At 47.8% G+C, this 18364-nt stretch overlaps 1 protein-coding gene across 4 annotated transcripts in view; it reads right to left on the minus strand.

Annotated features, from left to right (window-relative positions):
- The window catches only part of whrna (whirlin a), a 35206-nt gene that overhangs the window by 14441 nt on the left and 2401 nt on the right, over positions 1-18364 (minus strand). For 2 of the 4 annotated variants that reach the window (XM_086134458.1, XM_086134459.1), the window contains exons 2-5: positions 5795-6013; positions 4541-4666; positions 618-895; positions 162-198 (exon numbers count right to left, since the gene is read on the minus strand). In XM_086134458.1, the coding sequence (XP_085990584.1) occupies positions 162-198; positions 618-895; positions 4541-4666; positions 5795-6013 (660 nt within the window). The remainder of the gene's footprint in view (positions 1-161; positions 199-617; positions 896-4540; positions 4667-5794; positions 6014-18364) is intronic. The other 2 variants (XM_086134461.1, XM_086134460.1) reach the window with 1 other exon arrangement.

The raw sequence follows: 18364 nt of genomic DNA on the forward strand, positions 1-18364 counted from the left end.
GTTTTTGTTCGACGCATATTCAAAATATGAACAAATCAAAGACAAGTGTGGATAGTAGGCTCATATTGGAGTGCATTTGGAGGTCGATTTTTGACAGCCAAGTTGGTAAAAAGCAGATTCATAAGCCGCCGACAGAGAGATGCCACTCACGTAAAGCTCACCTTTCCAGCAGCGGAAGCTCCCTGGTCCACGGAGTAACTGGGAAGAAAAAAAAAGACAAATTTAGTCAAAGAATCGAAATGAGACGTTCCGTCAATCGGCAAAACTTGGAGACGTGAACGTGTACGCCGAGACTGACGAATTGATTTGCATTTGTTGGGACTCTCATCGAGCCAAATCATTTTTTTTTTCTTTCATGCCGTGTGGTCGCCACATATTTGAATCGGAAAACGGACACTTCAAACACCTCCGCTGGCGTTTTTCGAAACGCTGCGTCCGGATCGATCCAGGCGGCATCCACGCGCAAACATCGGTGATGAAATTCAATTGTAACGCTCCGAATCGGGAGATTCCCCAAGTCTCGATGCCATAAAATATGCAAAGCTATGAAGTGAATATTTGATTGCTCATTTTGTCTCTTCGAATTCGGCCCGATGCAAAAGACGAACGACGCTCACCCGGCCAGACTGCCGTCCGCGGAGCTCTCGGCGATCTGGGAGCTGGCGATCCACTTGGTCTCGCCCACCACCGTCCTGGCGTGAGGCAAGCGGCCCACGTCTTTCACCGTCATCATCAGGTGCCGCGACGATTTCAGTACTCCGACGGCTTCGTCGTGAGGCACGTTCAGGAAGCTGCGGCCGTTGACTTCGAGAATTTGATCCCCGACCTGCGATGGGGGCAGGGAACGGAAAGGAGCGGTGGAGGGGCAAGACCGCGAGGGTGGGCTGGGCAGAGACTGTGACACGCACGGGTACGTAGGTCAAAGGTCAAAGAGAGGTCACATCACAGACGGAGGAGGTAGAGGCGATTGAAATCACGAGGTGGCCGTCCGTTTTTTGGTGACGCGTTTGGGGCCGTTCACCACGGGCAGGGGCGCGCCCCTTCTTTCCTCAACCGCTTGCTCCTTCCCGTCCGCTGAGATGAATTGTAGATTTGAGACATCCTTCACCATTTTTCAAAATGGATTTATGTTTTTTTTTTTTTTAATTTTCTGACATCCTGAGCTTGCCCGTAGCATCAGAATCAAGTTCTGCAGCACCTGCAGTGGAACGGAGCTCCATTCTCCACATCGTGTTTCTGCGCGGGCACCATTTGAGTTTTGGGATCTAAAATGGCATTTACGGATGCAATGAATCAATAAATAAATGCAAACAAGCCAGATTGCTGCGAGGCCAGACACGGCCGCCCCAGCAAACGGTTGCCGTCACAGCTGTCGGGTAGAACTGAAGGCTCAGGGACAGATTTGCAAAAGGCGATTATAAGCGGCGCGTTGCGGGTTCCGTTTGACAAAAGAGACTAAAAATTGATAAGAACCGCTCGTCGGCGAGCGCCGCGTTTGACGTCCCTTCACACTTTGGTGAATGCTGAGAAAGGAGCATCGGCACAGTTGTCGCCACCGCGTTCCTTTTTCGACCCGTCCGTTTGGTCGAACGCGTGCTTAAATTGTCAACAATTGGAGTCGGGGGCCAACGCCGCGAGCAACGGCGACAATCAGACGAGCTCACTGTATGCCGTGATGAGTATCGATTGTGTTTCGGGAAGAATTAGGGCCGGCCGGCATTGTCGCCGTATTCAACTGGCGACTTATGTTGCTTTCTGCCCTCGCCTCCCTCCCCCTCTCGCTCCTCATTATGGGGCTGCCCGTTCTCCTTTCTTTTCCTTCATTACGCTTCCATTTGAGACATGATGGTTCCCTGCGCTGCGGCGCAAGCATTTCATTTGCAGCAGCAGAGATGCTGCAGGGCCGCTCTATTCAAGACGGCGCAAACAAAAGCAGTCAGGTGTGCGACTGATCGATGATGCCGGACGACGGCACTTTCCGGAAGGAGGACAAAAGTCGCTTCCGGCCGCACTTACTCAAATGTCACGAGTTTCAAATTGCGGTATGTTTGTGCGCGCAGAGGCGCAAGGCTTCGATTCCGGCTCCGGCCTTCCTCTGTGGACTTTGCGTGTTCTTTCGTCCCCACGTGGGTTTTCTCCGGGTGCTCCGCTTTCCTCCCGCATTCAAAAACCATGCACGGCAGGCTAATGACAGATCATTTTCTGACACGATTCACCAATTAGACTCGTGTTTGCCTTTCGGCAATGCCATTTCCCTTTCAGTTGTCAGCAAGTGGCAAAATGGCCACTCCCTGCCATGAATCAAACCAAGTGGATGTTACGGATTAATTCATGATCCACAAACACAATATTATTCCGAACACCGCGTTTAAAGGCGTTTTGGATTTGATGGAATGGGGGGTGGGGGGGGGGGGGGACGGGACAATTTGTTGCCATCATGGTGGTTTTGTTAAATATAATCCCGAATATTTCAGGGGGGCTTATAAAAAAAATGTAAATCACTTTGAATTGTATCGACTGTGAAGCAAATAAACAAAAACAGGATTTCCTTGACCATTTGGAAAACCGTAACTATGTTTCGACACACCCCGTGTGTTTACCATTCATCTCCAAATCGTGGGCTCCACTCTGACGGAAACGCTCTCAATCAAACGCCGGGTGCGTGGCCCACTTTTTCTTCAACGTTAACAAAGATCATTCCTCAACACTGAGTGAGCAGAGATGGCAACAAAACAAACCAAAACAAAACCAAAACAAAAACAGAGTTGCTAGCTCCCGGCGGCCAGCAGCGGTGGTTTTCCCCTCCCTAAAAGGTCCCCGGTGGCTCGTGTGTATGAGAAAGACGAGCTGCCCGTTAACAAGTCCGACCGTGATCGATGGACCTCCGGGTAGCCATCAGGCTTTACTGCTGTCTGTATGCGCCCCCCCCCCCCCAATTTGAATCTCCTACTTATTGAAGACGGAAAACAGGACCTGCCTTCGCCGTTAGAATATGCAGGCGCACCGTGGCGATTGTATTCACCTCGCTTCTCATTCCCACCCTGACAAAATGGCCGCAATAAGCCGGCGACGCTTGCGGTCATTTCGTATTTCGACTCTTTCACGTCGCGAGCGCTAAATGACGTCGCGTAACGCCTGCGCATTTCAAGTGTTATTCTCCACTGTGAATTAGGACGGCAGTAAATAATAAGAAACGTCTTGTGGATAGCTCGCGAACGATTGGAATCAAAACTGAGCCCCCCCATTTCATTTCAAATCTTGTCCCGACTGTGTCACCATAGTTGAGTGTCATTGTGAGTTATTGGCAAATACCAGATGACGGGATTGTCAGTGAATGACCTTGTTGTTTGCTAAGCCGCTTTTTTTTTTTTTAAGTGGTCACACCGTGTTATGTGCCGTCTCAGCAGGCTTGCTTTATCATCAGACGGGATGGAAAATCACCCCCCTGTGCAAATGAGAACTCCTTGGCCTGCAGCCATGAACACGCTCACAGCTTTCCTTCGTTTAGTTCGCCATCCCTCATGCGCGTTTCAATGTTTCGGCTTTGGAAAAGAAAAAAAAAAAGAAAAATTAAACTTAAGGATAAAAGTCAGAAAATATGACTTGTATGATTTATATTAGACAAGAAAAAAAATAATGGGGAAAGAGGGGGCGGGGGGACAAAATGGCATATGCCGTCAGTCTAGCAGGTGAGATTTCAAATTCCTCATCATTTTGGTGTCTCGTGTGCGTTACAACTCAGGGTTCATCCATCTCAACAGTGTGATCCGCGCTCACATTTGCTACTCCGGTCTCCGTAGCGACCGTCCGCCTCTTTGGGAGAGAAAGAGCTGGCGCCAGAGGAATTGAAGGCGAGAGATTGTCTGCATATCGGATGTTAAATACGATGATCGACAGTCTTCTGGCTGAACCGTTCCGCTTCAACACGAAACAGATGAGGAGAATCAAGTCGCATGAAAAAGCAGTCTGAAGAAATTACAGAGGCAGTTTGTTTGTTTGGGTTTCTCCCCCCCCCCGCCCCTCCCTCATGGTTTGCCTGCAGGCGAATTACTGCCTGGTCATCATCGCAAATACAGTATGACCTTTTCTCTGACCACGTTGATGAAATGAAATCGAACCAGGACAATGTTTACAATAAGGCCATCCGTATCTATCTCGCTAGCGATGTAGCCATCTTATCTATTTCGCTAGCTATCTTCCAACGGGGATGCAAATGCATCCATCCGTCCTTTGTCTTTTCTGCCGATCCTGTTCGACATCACAGGGGAGGTGACGGAGCACATCCCCGGCTTATCCAATCAATCAGCGGACCGACACAGAAAGACAAGCCTTTGCGCTCACATTCGCAACGGCCGACGACAGAATCAAAGAGTTGTCGGCGACCCTCACGCACACGAGGGAGGAGGCGAGAGTTAGCGGGGAATATGCACAATATGCCCGAAGGGACGGCAATGACTCCGAGTTTATCCAGACGGTTTTCAATGCTTGGTCATGTTTTTAAAAGTGAGCAAGAGGAAGGAAGACCAAAAAGTGGCGGTACCTTGAGCCCTCCGCACTCTGCCGCCGAGCCGCGGTCCACTCCGGTGATGTAAATACCCAAGGCGTATTCCGCTCCCCCTCGGATCATGAGGCCCAGAGATCGACCGTCATCCAAAACCAAGTTGACCTATCGATGACAGTGAGATTAGTACGGATGGTCCAATCAGCGCTAAACGCATCCGAGATTTTCTTTTGCAGCCGGATCGACCAGCCGTTGATAACCCGATTAAGATTCTGACAGTCGGATCAAACTTTTGGACACTTTCCATACGACTAAATGTTAATTTATTCTTATCCAGCGATCATATATTGTATCGGTACGGGTAATGCCAGTTCCTTTGACGCAAAGGACACGTTTCGTGAGGGCTTACCGATGCCCAATATTCATTCGGGTTTATTATCAAGAAAGCCGATGGGAAGCGCATGGCGTTCCGTGGCTGCGATAGGGAAAGATGTTTCCATGTAGCGAATTCACAGTCCTTTCATTTTGCATCGGTTGATGGTGCCGCGATTCAGTGGCTAAAATCTCTGGATTGACAACGGCTGCCCGACTGGGAAAAAGCCAAACTGCTTCGTCCAGCGAGAAAAATGAGGACATCATCTTTTTTTCTTTTTTTTTTTGGATTTATACGTACTCGTAACTCATTAGATGATGAAAATGTGAAAGATCTGAAGTAATGCAAGTTCTCAGCATGTCGGACTCTTCCTTGCTTTGACGGTTATGTGATGGTTGCAGGGTCAGTTTTGTGGGATTTATGATGTAATTACTGTGCCCGTTAATAATGGCGGTTTTCATCACGCCCATTGTAAATGGATCCGTTTATTATTCAGTGAACAGCAAGGAATGATGATGCAAAAACAAGATCTTATTTTTCACTTTTGGCACCCTACCGGTCATATGATTGACCCTGGCTGGATATGAATGGCGGAATGTATTTATATTTCTTCTTTTTTAATGATCCGATCCTTTTTTTGGGGAAATGAGATAGATGAGGTTACTTTCAAAGACAGAATTTCCTCTTGCCTTTTTTCTAGTTTTCCGGCTCATCGAGCGCTTGAAGACGGTCGACGGTCTGAGAAGTATCACATCAATAGAAAAAAAAATGCACGAGAACGTTTTCGTAAGCAGCACCGCATCAAGCAGAACCAGTTCAAAAGCTCATCATGGAAGCGGCCCCCCCCCCCCGATTGGAACCACAAATTCAACCGAGCCTACGGCGTTCCTCCTCGGTGGCCGGTTTCTCACACGCCTCACCTTCTTCTCATCTCCCTCCTGCAGGAGCTGCATGTTGCTGCGTCGCTGGCTGTCACTTCTGCTGAGGGCGGCGCTGTGATGCTCAGGCAGGTCCGGAGGAGGGGACACACTGTGGCCCAGCGGGTCAACCCACGTGTACACGTGGTTGGTGACGAAGCCGCCCGGAATCCTCCCCACTGAGCGAACGGAGAGGCTCAGCTTTTTATTGCCCTTCAGCACCTGAGGAAAATACAGTTGGCTACTATTATAAAACGCAATCTATGTGCCAAGCTGCCCAAACGGGTCTTGCTGATGCCTAAAACCTGGAACCTTTTTTTTTTTTTTTTGGATCGGCTGCTATTTCGGCAACATTGCAAAGCGGCGCGCTGGGGATTCAAATATGGAACCGCGGCAAAACCGCCACCGACAGCAGATTCTAACGAAATGTATGCGGCGCCATTAAAACGGCCTCAAACAAATAAATACGCAAACATAAAAAGTAGATATACAGCGATACGTTTTGATAAGTAATCCCCCCCCCCCCGAACGAAAAGAAGTGAAGGATAGCAGGGTGAGTTTGAAAAAAAAAAAAAAAGAAAAGAAAATATCCGGAAGCTCCCCGATGTATCACAAAACAATTTTAGTCGATGAACAGTGAGTGTTTCCATTCCAGTTGGAGCTTGTCCTCGAGGGACAGCGCCACGATTGAGTCGCCTGGATGACTCTCAAGGCAGAAAACAAGGGGGGGGGGCAAGGTTTCGCCTAAATCACAACAAGGTGCGGGGCAGCACCATCCTGGATTCAACTTGCGCACAGCGCCGACTACAAAACAAATCACGAGCAAAAACAATTACCGCCCTTGGCTTGAGCAAAACCCCAATGGTTTTTTGTTTTGTTTTGTTTTTTTGAGAGGCACAGTAGAAGCTAATAAAAAAAAACTGCCCTTCAGAGTGCAGCGTTTTCTTCTCACGCCGAGTTCGTACCGAGGCAAGCAAACGTTCCCCATTGTCCGATCCCGGTTCTCGCGCCCTTTGCAGCCGACGGCTGCCGGTGCTGACGAGCAACAGTTCGATTTGCCATTTAAATGCGATCATCTGTCAGCAGTACGGAAAGGGTCAAATTAAAAGCATGAGTACATAAGAATAAGACAAAGGGCCAGCTTTTATTTTGTAGCATTTACATTGAGATTTATTTAACATTTGAGCGGAGGGCGAGCGCACACACACGTACTAAAATTTGACCTCTTGCATTTGACTCAGCAAACGCCCCCTTTTTTTTTATAGGCACACAGTGACGCAGGGGGGGGGGTACTTTGGGAAAAATGCATGAAAGCAGGACGGGTTTTTATTCTGGCGTTCGGTTCAAAAGCTCAAACTCGACGTTATTTAAAAAGAATCAAGTGAAAGCGCCGCCCCGCCCCCCCAAAAAATATGGCCGCACATTTTATTTGTGGCAGAGGTGGAAAACGGGCCACCAGTTAAAAGCATTTCTTTTGAGTGGCCGTCAAATGTATTCGTAGCGATAGCCGAAAGCATCCATTGCGCAAACGAATCGCACGGGCTTAATACGTCGTGATGAACACGCAGAATGCACTCGCCAAATCAAGTGCATTCAAGCATGCCATCATTTGCCCACTGCCAAACGCACTCGCGCACGCACGCAAATCAGATGCGGGTACGAATATGGCTGCACACATTACTGGGCGCCACGTTTCAACCAGGAAAATGGCCCTTTTTCTCCTCCGACTTTACTGCCGTCACAGTGGATCTATCAAGCGCTGCAGAAGCACGCGCACCCGCACGCGCTCGCTCAACAAGCATGAAGGGGAGATGTGTGAGCAACGTTCACAACAACGAAAATTCGAAATCACGCATTCAGATGACCAAGTACCGAAACAAAGTGTGTGGAGTTGCGCGCACACACGCCGTAGACTGCGATTCATCGCATCCTTGTGGTTAAAAAACAAACAAACAAACAAAAAAAAAATGCTGGCTCGAGGGGGCTTTTGCAACTGCGCTTGGAAAGACAGATTTGTCTTTTTCAATAGAGGACGCGCGTTGAAAAATCTGCAAAAGATCCGGAGTTCGTGTTCAGCGAGAACAATGTTTGAAAATCTGAAATTCGGTTTCGAAATCTCCATCGAATTCATCTAGACGCACAGAAAAACAAAATCCAAAACTACCTGGTGAACTGAAAGCCGTCTATGTGAGAAATATGCAAAGAACGCAGAAATCAGGAAGGTCGCAAATACTAGAGGACAGCACTGTATACATTGTTTAGACCCGACGAAGTGCTGTTCACGACAATTTCTGAAATATTCCACTGGCAGCGTGATCTGCAAAAAAAGAAAAAGATCGTTGAAGCGATGGAGTACTTGGCAAACTTCCCACGGCGAGCAGAAATGATCTGTGACCTTTTCTCTCCTTCCACCTGAAACTCTGCCACGTCTTCCGGGATGTGGTCTTTAAATTTGTGTGCCAAGCGTCAGCAAAGGCAAACAATCGATGAAACGGAGGATTTGTGTTTCCAAACCGCATTGTGGTGGGGTCACCACCGCAATGCGTCGCACCCGCCGAACTGTTGCGGCACGGTCGCCGCATTTGTCGGCTCTGCCGGGCGGCGCTCTCCATGCCGTACGAGAATGGCAAATCTTCACTTTGCAATCCATCTACCGGCTCCGTGTTCTATTTGGGGGGGGGGGGGGGGGGGGTAGGGGGGCAAGGTTTGTGACCGCAACCCGGCGCGAGCGATGAATAAATTCAACAGCCGCTTGCGGTCAACCCGGCAGCAGTTTAGTTGGAAAGTCTGACACGTGGCATGACAATGCGCGAGTTTCACAGTGCAAAAACTACACGAGGGGTTGCCATTAAAAGTCAGCTATGGATTCAGGGAAACCGTTTCCTCGCCTTTCCTTGTCCTCATTCGAGGTCAAGCGTAACTGGAGCCGACGGGGCTGAATTTGGCCGGTTGCGGGATTGAAAGCGTCGGCTGCGTTTCGAGCCTCTTGCTGCCCACCGATTCATCGCTGACATTCAAGATGGCCGTGACAGCTGAGATCAGGTCTCAAATCAATAATCGGGCTTTCTAATGCCCGATGAGCCTGAATTTTTGTTCGCCGTCAATGAATGGGCGCAACAACCGATCGGTCTCGGTCCTCGAACGTTCTGGCAGTTGCGAGGGGAAAATTATCGATTCATCACGTCAGAAAGAAATTGAGCCAAAATTGGAGTGCAATACTTGACCTTGATGAAGTCTTTTCTCTTTTTTTTTTGTTGTTGTTATTGTTGTTTCAATCAATTAGGATCAGCTAAAGCGTAAGGCACATTCAGGTTGACGTGTACTATGGAACAACTACTCCGGCCAGCATTCAACTGCGTATAATGAGAGCGTTCATGGAAACAGCAGTTAAAAAAAAAAAAAAAAAAAAAGCAAGGGAATGCAATTCCCCTGACACACTTTTTGCAAAACGTAAAACCCGAGTTTACCAAAGCTAGCACAAAGGTGAGCACGGCAATTGCAAAAACACTTCAAAACTCACCAAACAACAAGACAACTAGTGAGTTGGGAAGAGTCTTCCCAACTCTTGCGTACGCAGTTTTGCCAGATGTGCGCACGGGTCGCATATGAATAAGAAGCTGTTTGGGAGCCAAATTAAGTAAACACGTGGAAGGATTAATGAGTAAATGACAAGGCCGCCAACACGGAGATTTAATGGAGTCAAGTCATCAATCACAGGGATTAGCCAGAGAAAAACATCCACAATACTCATCTCCTCTAATCCTCAAACCCCCCCCCCCCCCCCCGCCCCCCCTCCCCACACCCCCTCGCCAATCTACCCCTCTCTGTTTCTCTCATTAAATTGAATTAATGTACTGGAAAACCTGCACGGACGCACATAGAACACAAGCAAGACATTCGGAGCGAATTTCAAGCGAGTCATGAAGTTTTTTCACATGAAAGAAAACCACCACCTCTCGTTGTGTGGGTGGTGAGCATTGTAAAATGAGTGGGATTTATCTTTTTTTTTTTTTTAATTAATAACGCAAACATATACAAAGAACTGCCAAACTAAAAGGGGCGGGAGGCAAGCGTTTGTTGATATTCGTGTTCGAGTACACTGTATGAGTAATCCAGTCGATGCAATCGGCAAGTCAGAGAAATAACATTAGTCGTCGTAACTCAAAATTTCGAACTGACATTTTCTGTGAACAAATATTGCGAACGTCGATGGAATGACGCAAAAGCAACAGCCAATCGGAGCGGCCATTGGCATGCGTTTCCATTTCGCCCAAGCATCCGTCACAACTGCTCATTTTGTTGGCGCTGATGGATTTTGCATTCGAGACTTCCTCTTGAAGCCGTTGCAAAAAGTGTCGGGAGGCTTCATGCTAATGGGGGCGTAATTATCACATCGACCCTTCAGGGATCCTTCTTCGTACACACAATGCATTGAGTCAACGTAACGAGTAATAAGCGGTGGGTGCTTTACAGTCACTGCGACTACGTAGCAGATTTCACAACCTCGGGCAGCATCCGAGTTAATGATGGCGGCAAGCTCGATTTGGAAGTAAACACTGAACAATGTCACCGAGAGTCTATTTTTTCCAGTGTGATGTCTCGCTCAAAGATACAGGATGAAAGTTTTTTTTTGGGGGGGGGGGTCTGAAAATGTTCCTTAGCATCTCTCGAAGTAAAATGGAATGGAATTGTTTCTGAAATATGCATGGGGGGGGGGGGAGCCACAAGTCAGGCCTCTTCCAAATTCCACAAGATGAAGCAAATGCTGTTTGTGATGCACATATGCAAGGGATCATGAAACACAAATTGAGATGGGCACTTTCCTGTTTTCTGGAGTTTTTCTTTTTCCTCGACTACCCCCAGACAGTCTAAAATGGCAGTTGTGGCATCTGGAGGCGGCGTTGTAAATCAAAGTTGCAGAGGGACGCGATAGGAGGCCCGTTTGATTAATGGGCTACTGGACAATAACGAGTGCCAAGTTGAGGCTCGATTAATTCATTGCCCTGTCAGCAAATAAGGCAACCCCCCCCCCCCTTCCCCCTTCCTTGGACAGTTTAGTTTTATTCAGTTCAGTGTCGATGATGTTTAACAGGACTCTGTAGGAGATCTGTACAGAAAGACATTTCGAATCTTTGGGCAAATGTGGATTAGAATTTGTCGGAGGCAATCTGGTGGGAGATGGGGAGGGGGCGGGGCAACAACAATTTTCTCAATTGGATAATTAGCCCGGCAATTTGCAAAATGAAACCATCCATTGGCAGTGTCGGCCTAATGAATAGGCGCCGCTTGATCTAATAGCAGGGTGCTGAACAAGCCTTTCTAATTTTGTTACAGAAAAAAAGATCTGGAGCAGATTTTTCTTTGGAGACGAAGCAGATACGTAGTGTATCATACTTTTGGAACTTGTCAAGTTGAAGAGGTCAATTCATTCAACCAAAGTAGAAAAATACTCTAACCATTGGCATGAAAACGCTGCGCCCAAAGCGAAACGTCTTCACGTCTCACAAATGAATAGCCTCTCACGACGGATGCGATTGTGATGACCGCATGGCTTTTTTTTCTTTTTTTTTTCTTGACACTTATTTTAAATGGCACCGCACTAAGGCACCAGGTGGCATGGTCATATTTTTGTTTTTGGTGCAGAAATGCTGCAGGAGACAAAAACCAAAAACATGATCATCTATCGTGTGAGAAAGAAGGAACAGCGTCGGTCGTTTTGTATTCCCCCGAAAAGCTCGCTTTTATTTGGCCACATTGTTTGTCGGAGCTCAAGATGATCCAACGAGGACTGGCGGCTGTGAAGTAAGTGCAGCCTCTGCATGTCTTCCGCATTCACGTCGCACCATTTCCTGCACTTGCTGTCAGATGGAGAAATGTCTCGTTTGTTTCTTTTTTGTTTTTTGAAATAAATAGCCGTTGCATGCCGCATCACATCCATAATCTCAAGAAAGCATACAAACGACACATTTGCTTCTCAATAGTGGACTGACTCCATTTTATTTTTAAAACACGATATAAAGAAAATCATACCGACTCCAGTTTTATATTTGCAGTAAATGCGAACCTCGGCTAAATATTCAGCACATCCTCAAAAAGAGCAATCTTTTTTTTTTTTTTCCTGTTGTTTTAACTCCACAGGAAGAAAAAGCTGCATGAGTTCAAGTCTCCTCTAAAACAGCAGGGATAGCCAAAGCGGGCCCACGGATTCAGGTGATAAATAAATCTGTTCATCCGCTGCCAAGAATGTCATCACAGTTCGCTTGATGCACTTTCTGCTTAACAATCAAGAAACGCGGAGCGCACTGGCAGGCAAAAGCTGCATTCTAATAACAAACAAAAAATGACTAACACGCATACAGACACACATTTTTTTTTTGTCCATTTCCAATACACCCCCGCATTCCAACATAATTGGCCATAAGGTGGAAAAACAACTGCCGAGCTGTATTCCAGGCTCCCGAGTCTCTGATAACGAAGTGACGGGGGGGGACGACAAAAATCTGTGAAATCCACACGCTACCTCTCGCTTAACATTCACCTCCGTCTCCCGAATTGGGAATTCTGAGAAGGCAGAACCGCGGCAACCCCCTCGGGGCGGGCGGATCCCGTCAAACGGCGCCTCTGGGCTCCTGCTGCGTTTCCGTGTCTTATCTCAGCACAGCACGCCGATGTTCGTCTTCATGTTTCTTGTACTCGGTAAGGCAGAAAATTAACTCGGGTGGCAAGAACACATCAGGAGAGGCCGACACGTTTATCTAAATTACTCCATCGGTCATCCGCCGCCTCGGTTATTTACATAAATGCTAAACAGTCACCGGGGGTGGCACGGGTCAGATTTCCGAAAAGCCTCTGTTCAACTACTTGCTGATAAACTCACGATGACATTCTTTGAGCACCCACTCGAAGATGCCAAAACTCTGGCTGATCGGAAAGTAGTCGTTGGTGTCGGGGGAAGAGATGAGAAAGTGACACGTCTTCACGACTTCGTATGGAAGGGAAGAGCTAAATTGCGCCCGGGTTGTTACTGGAAGTTCCTGATGAAATAATCTTCATTTCTAACAATTTGGATAAGCACTTTCATTTTCTTCTCTGAATGCATGACAGAGGTTAATGGATTGGGACTTCATACTGGCAGATAATTTAAAATCAAGCTTCGGCCCGCGGGCTGGATTTGGCCCGCCTCCACATCTTGCCCGGCCCGCTGCACAATACCAGAGATGCACTTTTATTTATTTTTTTGCCGTCTGGCCAAGTGATCGAAACTTCTCCTATCTGAAATCTCTCCTGTCAAATAAAATGGAATCATGTTATTTCTCTGACTTGCTTTTTTCCCTGTGACAAACAGTCATTTCATAAATACTGTTATTACTTCATATATCTGAGTATTTTTCCTGTCAAGATCCCAGAAAAAGGCTTCATATTTGCTTAAGTGTGGCTTTTTGGAAAGCAAAAAATGTTTACGTTTCGATACCTCTGCGATCGTCACCATTTTTTTTTGTTTCAAACTGACTCCGGCCCCCCCGTCAGAGAAGGCAAAGCTATTTGGCCCTCACCAAGGGAAAAGTTGTGTCAAACCGGGATCAACTACTTGAATTAAAAACAATCTTAACAGTGACAGAGAAGACGCCAAACAACTCCAATCATCTATGACATGAAGATTAAACCTTAGTTCAAGTCAAATGTTAAATGTGGCGCGAGGCCAGTAAGAAACACGCACACGCACGCGCAAAACAGCAATAACAACATTTCATTCGATTATCAGTTCAGACTACCAACGTTAGCTGCTCCCCTTTCCTCGTGCAGCGCACACACAGCGGTAACCATGACTGCTCCGATAAGATGTGGGTGGGCAGGATTGGGAGAAACAGAAGGAGACTGGCACCGTGTGAAAAACAAATGCTGTGTTTGACACTAATGGGCCCAAAAAAGGGACAGACCCCATACGGGTCCAGTCAGATAATGATGTGTGTGTGTGTGTGTGTGTGTGTGTGCAATTTGAAAGGTGTTTGAAGGTTTTTAACTTGAAAATGGAAAGATGTGAGTCGAAGTGTGTGGCCAAACGTTTTTCACGGGGACGTACCCGATGATGATCTAATGGTCAATTACGCCGACAAACGGACGCATATGACCTCATTTAAATACGGGCAAATAACAGCGGCGCGCCGAGACGCATTGCTCCTGGCATCTCGGTTTTCCTAAGTGGATTTCCTCGTCTTTTTATGACAAGCGGTTTACGTTATTTTGTCCTTGCCTTTTTGCAAGCGATTTTGGTTTGTCGCGCTTCGTGACCGGCGTCGTTTGTTGTACTTTGTCGGGTTAAGCGTAGCTGTACAATAAAATACGCAAATAACGGCATGCACAAACGATGTACATTCTCGTACAGCGGTTCTCAAACGCACAAAATAATCGTGGCCGACATGAAGAGATTGAAGACCGCGCTGGCAAATGTGTGCTTTCCTCACTGTTGTTGCCGTGGTTTGGATATGAATTCCTTCACTGTCACTGCAATGCTCCAGACTGCCGCTGTCTGGTCACATTTTGCCCCTAAAATTCAAGACATGAACAAGTTCATTTTTCCACCCACCCGGGCTTGTGTGACCTTCAAATTTGCTCTTTTTTTAAAAAAAATTGTAGTCTGAAATATTTTTTTAGTTGGGCCCTCGCCTAGCCATCAGCTTGCCGTTGCGATTGAAGATGTCCTTTCCGTGATGTCAGCCCTCCGTGTGACCACGTGACCCGATTGATGACTGGACCCCTGCGGAGGCGGAGGCCACCATGATTTTTATGGCCCACATTGCAGCAGCCTCTAATCCATTCCCCTCTGTGCCGGTGGATCCTAATGGCCCGACACAAGACGGTTCGCGTGGAGTCAATGTTGTGCCCGAGTGCAGATATTGACGGCATCGACTCGCCGCGGCCTGCGAGCCCGGCCTACTTCTCTCGGGTGCCTTTCGATATATGGCACCCAGCTCGGAAGGCGAGATTACAAAGCAAAACGCGCCTGACACGGCTGAGATCGATATGCACGTGACGCGGACTCGCGGCGCGTTTTGTTTTTATTTTTTTTTTGCTTTCGCCGCCCTAAACGTGCACCGGCTGCATGCGGAGCAGTGCGCTTTTCGCCCTGACCCGCAGTGTCTAAATGTGGCTAAAGGTGGAGCCCCCACACATGATGCATTGGAGCTAATTACGCTGGAGTGTGGCTACGAGATTCGGACGCGCTTTAGCCACATTGGCTAAGAGCTTTCTCCACCCAACGCCAACCCCGCGGACGGTATCTTGGCGTATTTTGCGCGGAGGTAAAGCAAAGGCGGAGAACATGTCGGGTAGCGGTGCATCTGTCACAAGCGGTTAAGTGCTCTTCTGCTTTATTACCTTCACACTCGCAGCCCAAGGCCTTGGGCTCCTCTAGAATGATTGCACCGCATCCAGACCGCCTGTTCTCAAAGCGGCCCCGATTCGCACTACGCAGCGCCGCAAAAAGAGCAGACGGCCCCGCGACTGTCATTTCTGGTCGCGCCTCTGCGGATAGGGGTCGCGGCGTTATTGTGCACCCGCCCGCGCTTTCAACACATCAAGGCTTGAGATTTTTCTTGAACCTTTGCCCTCTTCCATTAGCGCCCGTGACAGGACGGGGGCCCTTTCGTCACCTGCTCTTTTCTGCTCGAGTGAGACTAAAAGGCTACATGGGAGCACCTGCTCTCAAAGGTCTCTTGGAGGATCGCGGCAGGTGTGGGGGGGACCAAGTCCGGTCCTCAAGAGCCACGAGTGTGATAAATATGCAAGCAACACAGAAATCGGGAAGGGGGCAAACACTTTTTCCAATGCGAACCGTCGACCCTTTTTACTTTTGCTACTTCTCGGATATTTAAGTTATTACTTCGGGTCATGACGAACGGCGCCCATATTCAGTCTTTAGGAAACATGTCCAGAACGGCGGGGCGGTCACATAAACATCCGTGGCTTCCGTTTTGTAACACGGGACGATGCTTTTAACGCTTACTCGTACTGCGGCGGCTTTGCTGATTGCTTTGGCTCCGTGTCTGCATTGAAGTGGGCGCAGGGGAGAGAAGAGGAGGAAGGCCAAGCGCACCCCCCCCCCCCCGCCCCAAGCCCCCCAACACCCACACACACAAAACACATCTGAAACACCTGCCTGGAAACCGATGACAAGGAAAAGAACGGTTAGATGAGGGGATATCTTGTGGCTCTCCTGGACTCGATGCCCGTTGTGTGCTACGGGTTGCAAGCGTCTCTCGGCATACGCGCACACGCGGACCTCGTTTTAGAACGTAGGCCGGACGTGCTTCGCGTGCAAGATAAGGGTGAGAAAATTGGCTGCTCGGTCGGGTGACGTTTCAACGCTGATAATTTGCCGTCACGCTAATTTAGGTGAGCGCGTTTGTCTCCGACTGTACGATAGCGTTTGGGGAGCGGACGGTGGTCGCTTGCGTAACCGGTTGTTTCCCATGCTAGTTTTGTGGGAAACGCCGTCTGGGAGTGCCGAATAACTTGAATTAGGAACTCCACGACCACAACGAACAACAAATGATCAATGCGCATCCACATTTGAACTCATGCTTCCTCGGCACTGGACAGTTGCGATAAGTGTCGATTGGATTTTGACAGAGCACGTTATGGGGACGAATGGAAAAAATACCAAAGTCCAAGTCGATTCCCCTTTGCCCTCCTCCTCCTCCGCAACATTCTCACTTCACCGTTTCCACTCGTCTGCTCCATCGCTACAATCCGTTTATGCGATCCCTTCTCCGGCCGACACATTCCAACGATTTAAATCGTCTTTTCCTTTCAACCCGGGGTCAATAATCTTTCCGCATCTGGTTCTAATTCTGTCCGCAAACCATCTCGTCCTAGGTTCTAATCTCAGCAAAATCAGCAGCTTATCTCGAGCCTGGCTACATCAGACGTGAAATAACGCCGCCCAAATTGCTGCCGCCGACACCAACCGATCGCCAGAGAGCTTTGCCGAGCGATTGTCGGAGGTTGGACACGTTGGAGATATTGGCTGCAGGTTCACCCCGTCCGTGTACTACATGAGGGCAAATGATGGGATGCCTTCCGTACTGTCCTTCACTCTTCAAACCTCCTAAGTAAGAGGGAGCGCATCGCTGCTACTCTGGCGTTCCTTCACTGGCTGCCCCTTCACATTTCAGAGTTCTTTTTAAGATTTTATTATTCGTTTTCAAATCTGGAAATGGCCTCGCCCCACCTCGGAGGTCCTCTGCACCTGCCCGATGCCTCAGGTCCGCGGACCGGACACTAAGCGGGAACTAAGCAGAGGCTTAGGCTACCGTCTTCATTATTCATTTATTGTTTGAATGTTGTATGAATTATTTTTACTCCATGTACAGCACTTTTTTTTTTGTATGCGGCGGTGGTTGTTTTAAATACAGTCGATTCGAGTCTTGTTTGGTGTTGATGCATCCGGCCCAAAATACCTCTGACAGAATCACGCTGCCCCGTCACGCTGAATGGGTGATGGATGAATGAGTCCATTGTTTGGAATAACACTGACAAGTAATTGATATGACACACACTTTCCTCTCATTTTTCATCAAGTAGGTAAAACTTACCACACGCAAACAAATGACTCACTCAAATTTCTCCGTCTCGGTTCGCCGATTTGATACCGTGTGTGGCGAGCAGGTCACCTCGAATGAAATGATCCGTGCCTCTGGCACTTGTTTTTAAAGACCTTGATTGTTGCACGGGTGCGCCTCGGACCGGTCACAATAAAATAAATAAAATACCGGCAAAAAAGTGCAGCTCTTTCATGCAAAACAAAAAAACAAAAAAAAACAAAGTGCCACAGACGTCACATATTTTGAGGGGGTGGAAAATTGGAATGCTACTGGCAAGAATGTCCATCTGTGCAGAAATGTGCTAAATGGATCTCGTCTTTTGGCTCATTTCAAAATGATTTTACCATTTCAGCCATTGAGTACACAGATGCTATGATTTTGTGCTCAACTTGGTCGGACTGAGCCATTGAATTGTATGAATAGGATGAAAGGTGTGTTTTGTCAAATTTGAAGGTCTACCAATGCTTTTTTTTTTTTTAGCATTTTGGATAAGAGCTTTTCTAATGTCACTTTCACCACCTCCTCGTTTATGTCTCTGAGAATATGGCCGGTCAAAGCCGATTCACATCCGCAGAGCACACGTTGTCGTGCCAGCCCGGGACTGAAAGGTTGTGCGGCGACGGCGACGCTTCGCACACCCGATCTGTGTCTGTGATGACACAGCTAGCTTGCTTCGATGTTGGATTTTTACAAATGCTCGGAAACTTGTCGGTGATCAGCCCGAAATTGTGACTTGACTGCAAGAGATTACTTTCAGAAGCCAACCGGCTGATTCCAAAGCTGTTATTTCTGCATCGGTCCCAAAATGCTCTTGAGCTGAAACCTTTTTCCCCTCTTTATCTACTCCTTGTACAGCGATCAAAACATCAAACCACCACTCAGTCTCGTCAGCACCTCAGCAGTGATTAAACGCCCAAGAGACGAAAATAGTTTCTCTCTGCCTACTTGAATTGAGAAAAAAAAAAAAAAA

The sequence above is a fragment of the Hippocampus guttulatus genome, chromosome 17, assembly GCF_054856545.1.
Source record: "Hippocampus guttulatus isolate MCC_2025c chromosome 17, RoL_Hgut_1.0, whole genome shotgun sequence".
Taxonomy (NCBI): Eukaryota; Metazoa; Chordata; class Actinopteri; order Syngnathiformes; family Syngnathidae; genus Hippocampus; species Hippocampus guttulatus.